The 16,447-nt window shown below is 50.5% G+C and overlaps 6 protein-coding genes across 6 annotated transcripts; 3 read left to right on the top strand and 3 right to left on the bottom strand.

Moving 5' to 3' along the window:
• Positions 1-275: 275 nt before the first annotated feature.
• Positions 276-2,178, bottom strand: BO97DRAFT_44936 (uncharacterized protein). Its single transcript, XM_025698866.1, has 2 exons — positions 1,745-2,178; positions 276-1,678 (listed from the first exon to the last, which is right to left on the bottom strand). The coding sequence occupies exons 1-2, from the start codon at positions 1,802-1,804 to the stop codon at positions 413-415; spliced, it is 1,326 nt and encodes a 441-aa protein (XP_025552338.1). The 5' UTR covers positions 1,805-2,178; the 3' UTR covers positions 276-412.
• A 1,903-nt stretch (positions 2,179-4,081) lies between these two features.
• On the top strand, positions 4,082-5,341 carry BO97DRAFT_477423 (uncharacterized protein; the record flags this gene model as incomplete). The annotated part of the gene is made up of 3 exons (XM_025700547.1): positions 4,082-4,177; positions 4,286-4,605; positions 4,686-5,341. 3 exons carry the CDS (start codon positions 4,082-4,084, stop codon positions 5,266-5,268), a joined length of 999 nt encoding a protein of 332 aa, XP_025552337.1. The 3' UTR covers positions 5,269-5,341.
• Positions 5,342-7,035: 1,694 nt separating this feature from the next.
• On the bottom strand, positions 7,036-7,543 carry BO97DRAFT_44851 (uncharacterized protein). Its single transcript, XM_025698829.1, has one exon. The coding sequence runs from the start codon at positions 7,375-7,377 to the stop codon at positions 7,102-7,104; it is 276 nt and encodes a 91-aa protein (XP_025552336.1). The 5' UTR covers positions 7,378-7,543; the 3' UTR covers positions 7,036-7,101.
• Positions 7,544-7,966: 423 nt separating this feature from the next.
• fetC (putative ferrooxidoreductase Fet3) lies at positions 7,967-10,275 on the bottom strand. Its single transcript, XM_025695095.1, has one exon. The coding sequence runs from the start codon at positions 10,219-10,221 to the stop codon at positions 8,374-8,376; it is 1,848 nt and encodes a 615-aa protein (XP_025552335.1). The 5' UTR covers positions 10,222-10,275; the 3' UTR covers positions 7,967-8,373.
• A 528-nt stretch (positions 10,276-10,803) lies between these two features.
• Positions 10,804-12,242, top strand: BO97DRAFT_442622 (FTR1 family protein). Its single transcript, XM_025698278.1, has one exon. It carries the CDS (start codon positions 10,855-10,857, stop codon positions 11,983-11,985), a length of 1,131 nt encoding a protein of 376 aa, XP_025552334.1. The 5' UTR covers positions 10,804-10,854; the 3' UTR covers positions 11,986-12,242.
• A 1,562-nt stretch (positions 12,243-13,804) lies between these two features.
• Positions 13,805-16,436, top strand: BO97DRAFT_469907 (ferric reductase family protein; the record flags this gene model as incomplete). Its single annotated transcript, XM_025699887.1, has 8 exons — positions 13,805-13,853; positions 14,098-14,244; positions 14,364-14,498; positions 14,625-15,041; positions 15,116-15,150; positions 15,208-15,329; positions 15,446-15,715; positions 15,854-16,436. 8 exons carry the CDS (start codon positions 13,805-13,807, stop codon positions 16,434-16,436), a joined length of 1,758 nt encoding a protein of 585 aa, XP_025552333.1.
• Between the last annotated feature and the right edge of the window lie 11 nt (positions 16,437-16,447).

Raw genomic sequence — 16,447 nt, 5'->3', positions numbered from 1 at the left:
GAGCTCGGAACCGTGTGTTGTCGGAAAATAACTGGGCCCCTTCAATGCAGTGCTGGCTTGGATAGGCTTCGCCAAAGAGTGAGTTGTATGAAGTTAGTTGTGGAGATATTAGCAGGGTGACGGCGTCGAGACCGAACATAACAAGAAATGGTATTGGTATGCCTAACGCCAAGTATGCGATAAAATGAACTTGCAACAATTCGCTTAATGAGACTCGAGAAAGTTTAAGGTCTATTCTAAAAAAAGACCAGGAATATAGTAAGAGCCATCAATTCTAATAACGCCAATCATAAATAACACATCCAATCTGCTCAGTGGCTGCCGGAGCCGTTGTGAAAAGAGACATGTACAGTATTTGATACATTATGCAGACCAGATTCTGGCGTTTGTAGCTGTCGTGAATCCATAGAAATCATGTGGTGAACATCAACCGCAAGCGGCTGGACCGCTTCGTCTTCTCCTTCGGCTTCTTGGAGTCGGTGTGACGAGACTCCGACTTAGAAGGGGCGCGCGAGGGCGCTTTCGAGCCGACATAGGAGTCGGGGCGATGATCTGCACGCGAGTGGCCGTGGTGCGCCCGAGACCGACGCGACCGGCGGGAGGACGCCATCGAGTAATCGTCATCATCATACTTGAAGCGAGGATCACGAGTCATCCGTGCCGTCGTCACATCGATGCCTGACATCATCGCCGCTGTGGGCGTGATGAATTCACCGTCGACGGAGGTGCCCGCGCTATCGGCTTCGGCGTCGGCCACCCCGCGCCGCCACATCTCGACGGAGCTCAGGCATTCCGTGTTGAGCTCCATCAAGTCCTCCATGCTCGGTTCCTCAATCTGCGGCTGGGGTGCTTCCAGGACGGGTGCCTTGGAGGTGGTGGACGATTGGATCTGTTTGATGATCTTGTAGCCGCCGAACATGACGATCGTCACCCCCAGACCCACTCCCGCGGCAATGAGGAACTGTGGACTCGCCAGCAGAGCAAAAACACTGGGCGCTGCGGCCTTGAGCGCTCCCAACGCGGACGGTGCCAACTTGGTAACTAGATTGCTGATTTCTGCCAACGTGAGCGCCACAGCCGCCATAGATTCGGGATTCTTCTGCAAATGGGCAATGGTGGCTGTGGCTGTGTGTTGCATGCAGTCAGCTTCTTCAAGAAGCCACTGAGCGCGGGTCACTAGACCGTTCAGCTCGGGGTCCTCGATTCGTTGAAGTTGGCCCTGCTGTGGTGATAGTTGGCTCTCGTTTGGAGCTTGGGCCTCCAGTGCGGATGGATGGAACTCGCCGTAGGCCAGGTCCATATCGACATGGGGCGCGTCGGACCGGGAGCGAACCGGCACCGGTCGTAACGCCGTATCACGCACGCCCACATCATGGTGCGTGTGCCGTCGTACCATTTCTCTGGGCTGGTCGTAGTATGAGTCCGCTTCGTGGCCCCGCCAGTGTACATCTTCCTCATACAGGGACCCTCCGCGAGTATAATGACTGCGGCCGGAGTGGTGGCGCGACCGGCTGCGGCGGGAGGATGCGACTGACGGCGCATCGTCTATGTGATAGTTCTGTAGAGCCTTCAAGGCTTCTCTCTCCGCAATCTTGGCGTTCCGCTCGGACTGCACTTGGGCCTTGCGTTCCCGATAGGCATTCTTGGCTTGGCTGAAGACACCAAAGAGATGTTTACTCTGTGCGCAGCAAGAATTCAAGGGTCAGTACTATGCGCGGTATCCCAGCACAGAGACCATACGTACTGTGCTGACCACCTTCCCGGACTTATCGATCACCGCGATCGTCTCGCCCAGAGGGGCCATGTTTGTGCTTTAGCTCCTATGTTCTCGTGTTGCCGTGCAGGAAAATCGACACGACTGGGGAGTCGAGAGGAAATGACTCCCAGCCGACATTCAAATATGCCACAAGCTCAAGCTAGCGATCGGGAGAAACTCCGGCAAAAGGGGCGAACGTCAGACGAGCGGTGTAGCGGAAGACTAGTTGATAGTTGGATCCTCAGTGGGGATCTTTTGGCTTCGATCTCGAATTGTGAATGCACGGGTTCTTGGCCCCGAATGTGGAGATCACCCTTGGATGACAGACAGTGGGATAGAGAAGCCCCTGGTTTATAGTCGATGATGATGATGAGGTATAAACCAGAACGCGATGGCAAAATGCAGAGAACAAAGACAGCTGACGCCTAGATCTGGATGACGGTCTGTTCAGCTGGGGAGGGGATGGGACGATCTCGAGTGACAGTTACACGATCAGCGGCGGCAAACGGCGGGATCCAACGAACACGCTAGGGGGATTTTCGTTGCGACCAGTGGACAAGGCAAAACAAGTCAAGGCAACCATATGAGAGTTAGAACAGGAATAGGAAGAGACAAATTCGAGGGGGCTGGGAAGGGATTAAAATAATAGGATGCAATGACCCAAGCGCCGCCTAGGATGGACGGGCGTAAAGCAACGAACGAGAGCAGCGATTACCGCATTCTCTTCCAAGCGGTTGGGTGTCGATAAAGCCAAGGACAAGGCAGCACACGGTTGGAAAATAGGCTTGAATGGCTGCATGGATCGCTGGGGATTGCAGTGTTGTCACCGCGCCATCCTCCGGCGGGATGCATTATTGGCGGGGGAGGGGAAGGGAGAAAAAAGAAAAGAAGGCATTTGGGTATTAACCTTGACGTGTGAATGGAGAAATCAGGGCCATGTCACCAGGGGGAGGAGTCAGTGCTCCGCCCGAGGTTAATTGCAGGTGTACCTGACGTGTAGGGGAGTTTCCCTATACCTTGCAGGTACCAGCATCGGAAGAAAAGGACATGCGACCTGCGAAGAGAACGGAAGGATTTCTCCCTCTCCTCCTCTTCCATCTTCAAGATTCCAACTTAGCTTACATTTCCTTCCACATGAATAATGTCTCCTCAACTCATCCCTGGCCCAGATTAGAACCTGGAGATCGAAGCGAAGAATAGAGAAAGGGCCATCATGCGACCGACTAGAGGACGCTAGACAGGGACTAGAAGGATAATCTCGTCGCCTTGCGAACCCCTCCCTCTCTAGAATACTTGGGCCGTGAAAGAATGGCGGTGATGCACAGACCGCTGATTGGTTTGCTGCTGATACCGCCACTGTGGCTGAACACAGCCTGTGGCGGAGCTGTTATTTGCACTGTTTGCTTGCCGGCATCGCCGCCCCTGTGCTGCTTCATCTCCTGATTCTCCGGTGATCTATGTTAGGGTGTACGATGTAAGGGAAAGAAAGCTGTATTATAAAGAGTGTGTTTGTGCCCTATGAATAATCCTGTGGCTCGAATGTATAAGGTGCTCTATACCTGAATATCAAAGCGAAGGTTCTGTGGTTGACAGAGTGCCAGCACTCAGTTGTTGTCGCGAAACCGCCGTTGAGAAGCAAAGCCCAGACTCATAGAGAGTGAAATCGAACCACCATGGAGGACGCAGCACGGGATTCAAGAAAAAGACAATAGTGAAACGGAAAGGAATAGTTGGATGAACGAAAAAAAGAGCAACAAAGCAGTAAAAGGTCAACTTGCCGGCCATTCAGGGAGTTCTTATACCAGTCTAGTACACTCATTGCTATAACTTATGAGACAACAATACCATCATACCAATCAGCATCTGTGTTATATCACAAAGGCCACTGTCAGGTACGGTATAAATATAGTATTTGCAGGGTGGTAGTGCTGACGCTCATTTCCGAGGTCAATTTTCATTCACACTCTAGCCATTCGCTACTGGCATCTTGGGTTTCTTTAAGTTAGCTTCGGTTTCCTCCTACAATCGCGGGGTTTCTCAACAAACTTCCCTCCCCCAGAAGACCCTCCACCATCTCCCCTTAGCCAACAGGCACCCGCAAACGGGGCATTGTTCTTCATGGAAGATCCTTTCAAGCAGTACATCAAGGTATCGGAGGAAGACCGTCGGTGACCAGTCCCCTTTTTGAGACACCGCCAGAAGTGGAAACAAGTGCTGATGGCCCTGCGCTGAGCTACGGTAGGCCTAACACTCCAGTCGTCACTGTTCACGCTCCGCGCCGCAGACCCTTAATATGTCCTCGAACCAACCACTTTGGGCTTTAGCATGCGTGTTAAGCGGCACCCAGACCGAGAAGGCAGCTGCGAGAAAAACCAGGCTTGCTTCCTAGACTGGACCTCTTTTATGACCGACGGAGAGCAGGTGGGCGCAGTGGGCGGGTTTCTCCTCTTCCGGGATTTGCCGACTGGTCATTATGAACCGGTTGAATTTTAGGAGAATGACTTCAAATATCTCTTGAGCTTGTTACAGCTTGATCTTCCTGAACGCTGGTTGCTCCCACCAGCTTCTGTCTTGAACACCCTGTTGCATCCGCGCATTGAGAGAGATGCTTACCATGGCCTACGGCCAGGAGAACGAGACGAGATCTTATGGCCCGGAGCCAAGGTAAACCGATGGAAATGGGGGTCTTCGGCAGATGATCAGCTACTGTCCCAACAACACATTCTGACCCCCCAGCCAGTCCCCGTCGTGATTCCCGGCGGGGCTCGCTGCTCTTTCATGCTTTCCAACGAGCACCCGATAACCGAACCCCAATGGACCCTACCGCTACTGTCGCAGGCGGACCGAGTGTAGGTTCTCACCTGTTGTTTCTGTATGTCCTTTTTGGGACTCCCTTTAAAGCAGCATTAATAGCTAACTTTCTGTGCAGCTCTGGGGCGCCAATTCTCACGGTTGAGATGACAGCTTCCACCCACTGGAACCCGAAGGAGAGCCTCGCCGTAACCTGGACGGTGACCTACCACGGCACCGGAAGAGAGAATGATTCCAACAACTCCAGACCAATCACGTTCCGCACTTTCAACTTCCATGTTTACGGGACTTTTCTCGCGTATCGCCAGCGGTATGAGGATGGAGAATGGGAGCCTTATACAGAAGGCAGGGACTGTGCCTTTCCCAATGGACCCGATGATCCTTTCCAGGTCACTGTAGGCGAGAAAGGAGAAAGAGGCGGGTTCGTTAGCCTGCGGCCCGGGCAAAGCCGCTCGAAGTCGATACATATCGGTCCCGGAGACCATTTACCGCCGTATCCGGCCACGGGAGAGATCCTGCGCTATCGCTTCAATGGCTGTGAGTTGGACTGGTGGGACTGGGGCACACTGGAAGATCATGCCCACACGGTGCTCACTGTTCCGGGGTTCCTTGGTGGCGAAGTCTTGGACCCCCCGGATAATGGAGGGAGGCCCAAGGTGGTCGTTCCCGCGTCGACACCTGTCGTATTTACAGTGATTTGAGTGTTTGATCCTTGGCATCATGTTCTCGTATTTCAATGAATTTGTAGAGAGGCTGAGCGCGTATGAAAATGTCAAGAAATTACTCACTCAATGCTTCCCTGTCTCCTGTTTGCCAGCAATGGCTCGGTTTCCCCTGCGGCCGCAGACTGCGGCATCCGCTACGCCGCATATGTCTTTGGTGTGCACAATTCAGCGCGCTGTGTCTTCTATGCTTTTCATGCACATATTTTCAGCATAGAACGCGCATGAGCCGATTGGACATGCCTGGGTCAATCCCTTTACAGACCAGAAGAACCGAGATCTCAACGACTAACCGCAGTACTAGTGCTGCTCAGAACAGACTGCGAGGTTGACTGCATCCCTTTAGTCTCCGATTTCTAGTTTCAGTGAGACGGTAATGGCCGCTTCACATGGAAATGCATAGTTCAACTCCCCGGTGTGCCGGGTGGCAGCCAGTCGCGAGTACACGGACGGTGTCTGACGGCTACGTTTCGACAAAGTGGCTCCCATACCGCATCGCAATCAACGCAGAGGTGGACCAGTAAGGTGAGGTAGCATGCGGTCCAGGACTAATCGCGATGCACGGTGAGTTTCCGTCCTGTGCGTATGTGGGAGGTGGTAACACTGCCGAATATTGGAGTATAAAGTGAGGTTGAGCAGCGAGGCTGCGCGAACTCAAGCATAGCTTAGATGCAGGGCAGTGGCTCGAGTTTTAAGGTCAGAAAGAGTTCAAAGACGTTTCAACGCCGACTCCATGCGTATGATTGAGACGAAATGAGAGGCCTGGCATGTCGGGAGACAATGATGGCGCGGAAAGACACGGCCGATACTATAATGCAATCTGAAGAGTGATAGACTTGTTAGCCATCGGGTAAGCACTTCAAGTAAAGCCCAGCCAGCATCATTGTTGCGTGTGTTGATGAACGACAAAATCGCCGTTACCGCGATGATATATTATTGTTTACCTCAGCGAGCTCAGGCCCTTCGCAGCAATATGTATAAATGCATTATTTCCTTATGTAGGGATATCAACCAATCATAAGTAATTTGGACCCACCCAGGCTGTTTTTCAGCGAAGCGCCTGAGTTCAAATGGTTCCACACTTGGTGAGCGCGTATACGATTTTGATCAAAATCATCATATTCATGAACTACGAATTCTTATAATTAAGTAACCAAATTTCTATAGAGTTCCGGGTATCACGATTCGTATTTAGAAAGAATTTCTTAATAAATGTATATAGTTTTTTTCTTAATTTAAAAACTATTTGAAAGAGATATACAGGGTCAAAGTTTCAAGGTTAGATTTTCTTCGCGTATACAAAAATTCTTGATTCTTAAAAACTACCTAAAAAATCAGAAATTCTCTTAAAAAAAGATACCGGGAGATTCTTATTACTACTAAGAACCACCGGGTATCTTTTTTTAAGAAGATTTCTGGCTTTTTGGGTAGTTTTTGATCTTGGTTGAATTTGAGTAAAATATCTTCAAATCACGTGATATTTTGATTCTGTAGATTTCACGCGTGGATTTCGTGGGTTTTGTGGATTTTGATCAACTTTTTACCCAGTTTATCTTAGAAATTTGATCTGTATATATAAATTAGTATAGCGCAATTAAAACTTGAAGATCTTAGGAATAGAATAATACCACTTACTTAATATAAATCATAAGTTGAAGATATGATTTAGATGGTAAAGAAAAATGAAGTTTTTCCTAAGAAATTTAGTAGAGAAAAGTTATTTTAACTAAGAAAGTTGAACCATTTGTTCTCAGACCCTCTACGAGGAATCGCTGCTATGTATCCTGATTGGTCTGGTATATCCTTATATAATCAAGAGTTTTGCATAACTTTACTAAGGCGGCGCTTCCACGTCCAGAGGGGCTGAGTCAACTGAGATAAATTATTGTGACAACATTGACATGACAGCGCTGCGGATGAAAAACTTGAAATTGAATCGAAGATGATATTACAAGTCAGCTGTGGTAAAAGCCAACACGGCAATAAGAGAAGAAGAGCGAAGAACCAAAAGCGACAAGATAAGTCTCCATACTCGATATCGATAAAGACGCGAAATACAGGATCACAGAAGAAGTAGAAGGAGCGCATGGCGCATTTTCGAAATCGCCGTCGTAGTGGCTCTCACCGCCTTGCAAGCTATACTGCCGCGCGTCCACCTTTGCTTTCAAGAAAACCAAACATCAACAAACCTACCAGACCTTTGCTTTTCCCAAAAAAACACAATCGGAGGGATGAAACAGGGTCCACCCATGATCGTGTGTGGTTCGATTGCTACGTGAGCTTAGCCTAATAAGCAAATCAGATGGGCCCCAAGTAAACCCCATGGGTTCGGGGTGTCGGGCACGAAAAGATTACCCATCAATTGTCGATCGCCGGGTCTTCTCCACACCAATTTCCATTGGTTCGGACTTCGCGCATGCATGGCTCTTATCTGGTTTCTCTGCCCATACACAAACGTCTATGCGACCATGCACCCTGTTTTTTTCGAACGGGTGAAGTGGGGAGCAAGTTTCAGAAGTCATTGGCTGGGCGGCAGGGTGGCGCCATCTAATGCGATTGGCTGGTTCTGGACACCTGGGAGATTTCCTCGCGTTCGGCCTGTTCAGGGGTATGCTGCGCGTTCATTGGGAGAGCAGGCATACCAGGAGATCGTATGATTGAAGGCTTCATCGTTCATCGAGGATGTGAGTTTTGGCGAGGGAAGCAGAGCTTCTCGCCGTGACACCGCTGTCGAAGCAATACCTTTCTGCTGGTCCGAGGAACACGCACGGGCGAGGAAGCACGCATGGGCGCTACTAGCCCACGATGGGCGATCGGCAAGTTGCAAATTGGGTGAAAGTGGCGCTGTCTCGGAGTGCCGCTGCAATCTAATAAGGTGTCATAGCGCCGCGGTAGGGGTCGATAACCAACAAAGACGGTACAAAAAATCTGTCACAACACGAGAGCGAAACAGGTCCTCTGCGCGCTGCATGATACCAAATGAAATTAAAAACCAATTGACATTAAAGATGTGAACGACATACACTATTTTGGGCAAAATGACAAAGTTACAACATTGGATATCCAACTCTCGCCGAGGGGTCTCTAATCACGAAACTCGTCTCCCTCTCCATTCGGTGCATTGGCATCGGCCTGCGTCTCCGGCTTTTTGACGAACTTGAGATCGGACAGACCATAGAGTATGATCGACCCCATCCCCAGGAGGGCACTCAAGACCGTGAAGACCATCGACACAATACCGCGCGTGGTGAACCCGTCCGGAATGAAACCGGGCTGCTTGTTCTGGCCCTTCAGGTCGAGGTAGTCTTCCGTGTTACCTGCTGCATTGCCTTCATACTCCATGCCCGATGCGCGGCAAGCCGCGTAGTGGTCCTCGGGAATGGTCAGTTCCTCTTGGATCATAAGGGGAGCCTCGACGAAGATCATGGCCAACCCCTGCATCAGATGCCAGTCGATGTGGCAGTGGAAGATCCACACTCCCGGATTATCCGCTCGGAATCGAAGGATAACGTATCCCTCTGGCGGCAAGACGACCACATCACGTCGTGGCGGGTATGCAGGGAAGGCGGAGTGGTTGGAGGGGTCGTATGGCTGGGGAACCCCGGCATCCGCGAACTCGAAGAAATCCGGGCCATAGGGCGGGTAACGGTCGATCACTTGGAAATTGTGGCCGTGAAGGTGGAACGGGTGGGAGCCCGTGTCATTGTTGTTGAGGATGATCTCCACAATGTCGTTGTGGTTCAACACCACAGTGTGAGTGTAGTCACCATAAACGGTGGGGTCGGTGGCCTGCTCACCTGCAGACATGACTGTATACAAGATAGGGACCTTGGGAGCGGTATAACTGATATCGTTCAGAAAAGCATATCCCTTTCCATTATTGAGGTTGTCCATGACCACGGCCACATTTACAGTCACAGTTGGGTCCTCCAGTAGTGGCATGTGGTCATAGGGAACGAGGGTGGCATCATCGAAGGGGTTGAGATCGGACGATTCATCCACTGTCATGGTGGCTTGGGGGTGCGAAGCGGAGGTGTTATACTCAAGCCAATTGGTGTTATTTAGCTGGAGGTCGGGAGTAATGGTGTCCAGCAGCGTAGAGTCTACCACCGTGACGATGGGATAATTCTTGTCGGCCGTGTCTTTGGTGGTCAGAAGCACGCTATACCGTTGAGCGACCGCAATATAGAGCATGTCTGCCTCAGTGGGCTCCGTGTAAACACCATCAATCTCGACAATCTTGAATGTATGGTCCTCGATGTAGAAATACTGTGCGGTAAACGCAGCGATATTGACCAGTCGCAGAAGGTATGTTGTGTTTGGTTTCACTGACAAGCTAAGACCCTGAGTGTCGTTGAACAACCAGGAATTCGGAATGGGTTCAGCACCGGTAGGGTTGTACAGCGACATGAACTCGGGCTTGATGTCCTCGGCCAGCTCATGATACCAATCGCTGATGGTCACAAGAAGCTCCTCGTCATAGTCGTTGGCAAAGTAGGAGGTGTTGTCATGGACGATCAAAGCCTGTCGATAGCCATCCGGGTAGCAGTAGTCCGTGTGGCAGTGGTACCAATAAGTCCCATTCTGGTTGACCGTGAAGTTGTAGGTGAAGCTTGAACCGGGAGCGATAGGACATTGGGTAACCATCGATGGCCCATCCATCTCGTTGGTGCCATTCTGGAACATGCCATGCCAATGGATACTGGTACTCTTGTCGCCCAGGCCGTTATACGTGTGCACAATCAGTTGATCGCCCTTGTCGACCTCGATGACAGGCAGTGGCCATTGACCGTTGATACCCACCACCTTGCGCTCAGCCAGTCCATCGGGATTGGCCGTCACCCAGGTGACATTGAAGTTATAGACAACTTCTTTGGCAAACAGAGGCTTGCTGAACAAAATCAATAACACGTAACAAAGATAGGGTAACATCCTGAGCGAGGGGGAGAGGGATAGGATGGAGGAAAGAGAAGAGAAGGCAACGACAGACTCCTGGGAGAAAGAAAGAGTGTCTATTGCCGGTCCGGTGTAGTTGCTTTATACGGACGCGCATGCCGCGGGATTTTCTTGCTCGGTTGGTGCATCAACTAGTGTGGTATTGATACCTTGAAGGCGTGGTGGGGAAGTGGTAAGTGGTAGGTAACTTTGGATTCAATACGACGAGCCCCCGTCTGGGCCCATATCAGATGGCGGCGGACCCTGGATCGATTGGCCAAGGGGCGATAAGATCGGGTTGTTCGGTGCTTAATGGGTCTTACAGGATTTGGACGGTGGATCCTCACGGACCCGAACAGGGACAAGCTTGCGAAGGGGTCGAATGATCAGATAAGATGACTCCCTGGAAAAAATACGCGAGAAAATTAGGGTGGAAAAATTGGGCCGATTCTCGCCAGAAATTGCCGTCGGGAGAGGTGAATGAGGGGCGACCGACCAGCAGGGGGTTTGCATTTCGTTTAGCCGCTATATAGTCCAGTCCGAGACCTGCATGCATCACACCCTTCTTCTTTTTTTTCTGCTAAACACCCAGGATTTCAGTGCGATTCTCTCGCTCAGCAGTCGCCCATCATGGTCAATGTCTTTGCTGTTCAGGTCTTCTTTATCCTTTTTCGTGAATGCCTCGAGGCGTCCATTATCGTTTCGGTGCTACTCGCCTTCCTCAAGCAGAGTTTGGGTCAACCACATCAAGACCAAGGGATATATAAACGGCTGGTTCGTCAAGTATGGGCGGGCTCAATAACAGGCATAGTCTGTTGTTTGATCATCGGCGGTGCCTTCATCGGTGTCTTCTACGGGTTGGGCCATGATATCTGGTCCAACGCAGAATCCCTGTGGGAAGGCATCTTCTACTTGATCGCGACTATTATCGTGACCGTCATGGGACTGGCTCTGCTGCGCATTAACAAGACCAAGGAGCAGTGGCGGATCAAGATCGCAAAGGCGTTGGTCGAGAAAAGCAAGCACCAGAAGAAGTCCAAATGGCTTGGGAACTGGGCCCGTCGTTACGCCATGTTCCTGCTTCCATTTATCACCACCATGCGTGAGGGTGTCGAAGCCGTTGTCTTCGTCGGTGGAGTCTCCCTCGGCTACCCAGCCACTGCCTTCCCCTTACCCGTCTTTACGGGTATGCTTGCCGGCTTGACTTGTGGCTATCTTATCTACCGTGGTGGTAATGTCATGTCGATCCAGCTCTTCCTGATTGCCTCCACGTGTGTTCTGTACCTGATTGCGGCGGGAATGTTCTCCAAGTCCATCTGGGATTTGCAGTACTACCAGTATCAGAAGGGAGTTGGCTCTGATGTCGCTGAGGAGGGTAGCGGAGCAGGATCATACAACATTCTCCAGACAGTCTGGCACGTGAACTGCTGCAATGCCGATACCGATAACGGATGGGACGTTTTCAACGCAATTCTTGGATGGGAGAACACCGGGACATACGGTTCGATCATATCTTACAACGTCTACTGGATCTTCATCATGCTTTGCGTGGCATACATGCTTTGGGAGGAGCGGTCAGGCAAACGTTCTCTGCGTGAGCGCATGCTGATCGGACTCGCCAAGGTGCCGGGACTCAAGTGGTATGCCAAGCCCAAGCTTGAGGTGCTGCAGCAGAACCCCGAGGACATTGTGCGCCAAGTGCACAGTGGGCTGTTCAACGAGGAGACGGTGGTGGAGCAGCAGACAGTGGAGTTGAAATGAGCTTCAGGTGTAAGGACGTTAGAGGACGCCAAAAGTTTTCACTAAGCCTATCCTGACCGGGAGAGAACTCTCTCAGCTGTCTTTGTCACATTTTTGTTTTGGCTCTATTTCCGCGATTTGTTTCTTGTTGTTTTGTGCTGTCACATAATTAATATTGCGGATATCGCATTCGTCTCTCTGCATGTCATTAGTCTATCTGCCTTCATCTAACTGTTTCTTTACTAGATTGACAGACATTACAATACAACTGGTCCATCGTGGTGCCCGAATTCTGCGCGTAACGAGTGGCCAGACAGAGGTAAAGACTGCAGTCGCGTCAAGAAATACTAGGTGATCGCCAAGAGAGGGTTATGTGGGGATCTTGGCAGCTTAGCCTCGCATCTTCGCAAACTCCTACCGTTTCCGCTTGGACCGGATTAACCCCACCTCATTCTCCGTATGTCTTTCGAGCCCGACTATATTGCCTTGACTCATGGCCCTTCAGAACCTGCAGCTTTCGATCGGTGATACATGCTTGAAGAGGAATAGCATCCAGGGGCGAATACAACAACAGCAAGAAGATTCGTGATCCATGGAGCACCGCGCTTGCCAAGAAATCCGCACCTCACGCCAAATACACTAATGTAATCGAGTCGGGGCTCGATAACCACGACAGGATTTAACACTCCCTTGGGCTGAATCTCCAAGAACCTCCTAGCCTGTTAGAGTTTGCTGTGCGTTTTGATTGGCTCGGAAAGTCAAGATCGTACGGTATTACCTGCAGTGACCTCTCATCTAGTTGCCGACGACCTCAAATCCTCGCACGGCCTCCTCCGACCACTACACCACCACTGCAAACTAGTAGCTCTTAGTTGAGAAAACTCTTCGGATCGGATCATCTCCGTCGCGTCACATCCGCAGATAAGAGACATATTGTGCCGGTTTTCGGCCTTCATTCTCTCCCCATCAGTTTTGAAGATTTCGTTCGGCCTTCGGATGTTCGGGTGTCCGAATGCGGCAAACTGTCGTGCCTCTGATTGATATGATTCCGATTATCAATCTTTTATCCTATCAATCTAATCTCACGATCTGATCGGGAGTCATCCTCAGCCCTATCTGGCTAGTGGGTGTGCGTGCGTAACCATCAGAATTTTCTTCGCACAGGGAATCACAAGCAGAACTGGAAGATTCAGACGAATTTTGCTGATGTCGAGATCTTGACTTTTGAAGAGTGGTGCTGGGCGGAACATCCTCCATGGCAGATTTGATTATTGTGGCGAGGGGACATCGGTAGTCATGGCTTTTAGCTAGGAAAATTGTTGGATTGCACGTGTAGTGTTTTGTAATAAGAAGCCCTTCGGGTTAATGAACCCGAACAGGTATAGGCAGATGTATGCGGAGGGTTTCGTAAACTCCGACATTAGGGGACTGCTGGGGGACTGTGGTTATCAAGCTGATGTTCCATTCACAGGTGCAGTCCTCACTAAAAACATGAGCAAGTGGCCAACATGTTGCATTCTTCCAAGGTTTGTGTCAATGCTCCCCAAGTGATCACTATCGTAAATATAAACTTATTTACTCTAAAATGCTGAATAATTTGCATGCTGGGGAGTCTTTTGTACGGCATAAACGACACCTTGGATTCTGTGGGTCAGATCGAGTGTCCCATCACACACACACTATTATAGACTGACCAGGGTACTCGCTTTCTACAGCACGCGCAAGCTAATGTCCACAATGTTTTCGTGACATCTCAATGAGTATATTTCTCCGATTCTGGTGCTATCTTAGATATTGTTCATGGATACCTAGTCTACGTCAAGTCGAAGGGTGCAACATCATGGTGTCTACTTGCCACTTATCAGTATCCACATTCGCGCCAAACACTGGTAAGGTTTCCTCTTTTGCTCGGACAGTACCAAAATTTGTAGCAGGAAGATAAACACTCTGCCAAGGTCAATTGATTTTGCTCTCAGCGACTGAGGAACATACACAAGCAACTATGATTCCGAACCTGCATATGAAGAGAGACTTTTACTCCCCTCCAGAGTTGCTTTCGCTGGGCTAGCCTCAATATTGAATTCCGAACAGGAATCACAACCTGTCCCTTCTTGATGAGGTCTACGTGAGAAGTCCTGGCCCTGGGTCTCAGCTCGTATGCTGCGGCCAAAGGCTTCTCACCCACAAACGCCAACCAATACTGCATATATACCATATACGAGTCATTTTCTTCACTGAAATGGCAAGATACCATCAATGCTACGAGCGCCAAATCTGGAGGTTCGCCCGTTTGACATCTGCATCTTAATGCTCCAACTTAAGTGAGGTAAAATCGATATACGTTTCCATGCGAGAGTACTGTCAAGGCAAATCATACGATGCAGGCCTTGAATTCTGAGAGGACTTGTGTGCTTACAATGGCGCATCGCTTATGCGTCTGGACGCAATCGAAGCAGAGGCCACTACAGAATACATTGAACAGCTGCCCTTCCTCAATCCAAACACTGAGACACAAGCTAAAATTGCCCGCACCGGTCTTACTTGAGAAGTCGTACTATCGGCGGGCTGTTCGGAGTATGGTATGTGTCTCAATCCTTTGCTTCTCAAAATAAATCCCCAATGCAGACTAGACGTTAATTGTTCTCGGGCTGCAAGCAAAGCCGATGATACCATCTCCTTGAATATCGCCTGGGGAGTTCATGGATACTGGGCCTTTGTGGTGCTCGTAGGAATGGTTTCTAATTCCCTCACTTGGCTTTTCCATGGACGCGTTACAGGACAACCACAGGATACGGAGAAACCTCGATCACACCTGCAATTTCGGCACCGATCAAATCCGGTGTGTCGGATATTTGATGCAGTCAATACTTATTTAAACCTGTCACCCAGCCTGGGAACATATCATCAGCGTCTTTGGTATGGCTGTAAGGTTCTTCTACCCCTTCAAGCTTTGGCCATCTGGGCGACGGGGTGGGTATTCCACACATTCAACCTGTTTAATCGCCATCTGGCCAGAGTGACCGTTATCTACGCCATTTTTCACTCCATCTCGTATACCGTCAAATACTTAGCTTATTGTAAGATCTGATCTTCGTCGCTCATTTCTACTCTCGCTAATATATCCCTTCAGCTCCTAGCAAGTATACTTAAGATCTCCAGACAGATTGGTTCTGTTTCGGCATCGTGGTATGTCCACTCTAACATCTACTGTCAATCACTGGGAAAGATACTAACGCCCTCCAGGCAACAGTGCTCATTTCACTAATGATCCTGATCTCATGCGCCGCTCTACGCAAACGATTCTACGAGCTCTTCCTGATCGTGCACATCATATTCGGCATCGTAATCGTCTACGCCCTCTTCACGTACGCCACCCCCTTACCTCCCTATTGCACATCCAACCCTAACAATGAACCAGCCACGCCTCCAAGTTCGGAAGCAGATACACCCCCCACCTCTGGCCAGTAGTGGCTATCTAGAGCTTCGACCGGCTCCTACGCCTCGTCCGCCTAGCCATCTGCAACCTACGCATCAAACACAGCGACGCAATCCACCCCACAGACCGCAGCACAATAACCTACTACCATGAAAGCGATCTGCTGCAAATGGAGATTCAACCATCAAGTCTACCAATTTTGCCAAAAGCAGGCCACTACTTCCACCTCTACCAGCCCGCGACGCTCCGAAGATGGGAGAACCACCCCTTCACGATGTCCTCCTTCCGGGGGGGCTGCACCCTCGCTCCCCAGCAGTGAAGCCCGGTCTGCCCCTACCACCATCGACAATGACACCAAAGAAGCAAACACCACCACAACAACACATTCCCCTGTATCCCAAGACAATAACCAACACTAACCTTCTGGATGCGCCCTTACAAAGGCTGGACCAGCCGCCTAAAAACCCAGTGCTTCAACGCCGGCGGCACCTTCCATCCCACCCTCCTTCTCGAAGGCCCCTACGGCCGCCACGAGGAACTAGGCAGCAGTTTCTCGAACATCGTCATGATAATGTGTGGGACGGGGATTAGCGTCGCGACGGCGTATCTCAGGGATCTAGTTCTTGGAGATGATGTCCCCGCGGTGCAGATCGAGTTGCATTGGACGGTGCGGGAGGTGGCATTGGTTAGGGAGGTGTGTTATGCGGAGCTGCGCGAGTTTTTGGATCGTCCGGATGTGAAGGTAAGGTTTTATTGTTTGAGGGGTGGGGTTGGGAGTTTGGTTACTGGTGCTGCGGAGGGAGTGCACGGGGTGAAGGATGGGAGGGCGCCGATTGCGAGGATCGTGGGCGGGGCTGCTGCGCGGGCAAGGGAGGATTGTTGTCCTGTTGCGGTGTTGGTTTATGGGCCTGCTGGGATGGCGGATGCGTGTCGGGCGGCGGTTTGTGAGGCGAGGCGCGGGGGTTATAGGATGGAGTATCTTGAGGAGGCGTATGGGTGGCAGAACTCAGGTTATGGGGGTTTGAAGGGGGTATGAAATTTGTTCAA

The sequence above is a fragment of the Aspergillus homomorphus genome (assembly GCF_003184865.1).
Source record: "Aspergillus homomorphus CBS 101889 unplaced genomic scaffold BO97scaffold_14, whole genome shotgun sequence".
Lineage (NCBI taxonomy): Eukaryota > Fungi > Ascomycota > Eurotiomycetes > Eurotiales > Aspergillaceae > Aspergillus > Aspergillus homomorphus.
This window is presented reverse-complemented; position numbering and strand designations above follow the sequence as displayed.

What these genes read in the sequence shown, in the direction of transcription:
- BO97DRAFT_44936 (XM_025698866.1), bottom strand. Translation starts at nt 1,804, where the DNA reads ATGGCCCCTCTGGGCGAGACGATCGCGGTGATCGATAAGTCCGGGAAG. An exon ending in CCGGGAAGGTGGTCAGCACA is followed by an intron (nt 1,679 to 1,744) that starts GTACGTATGGTC and finishes TGCTGCGCACAG; the next exon opens with AGTAAACATCTCTTTGGTGT.
- BO97DRAFT_44851 (XM_025698829.1), bottom strand. Translation starts at nt 7,377, where the DNA reads ATGCGCTCCTTCTACTTCTTCTGTGATCCTGTATTTCGCGTCTTTATC.
- fetC (XM_025695095.1), bottom strand. Translation starts at nt 10,221, where the DNA reads ATGTTACCCTATCTTTGTTACGTGTTATTGATTTTGTTCAGCAAGCCT.
- BO97DRAFT_442622 (XM_025698278.1), top strand. Translation starts at nt 10,855, where the DNA reads ATGGTCAATGTCTTTGCTGTTCAGGTCTTCTTTATCCTTTTTCGTGAA.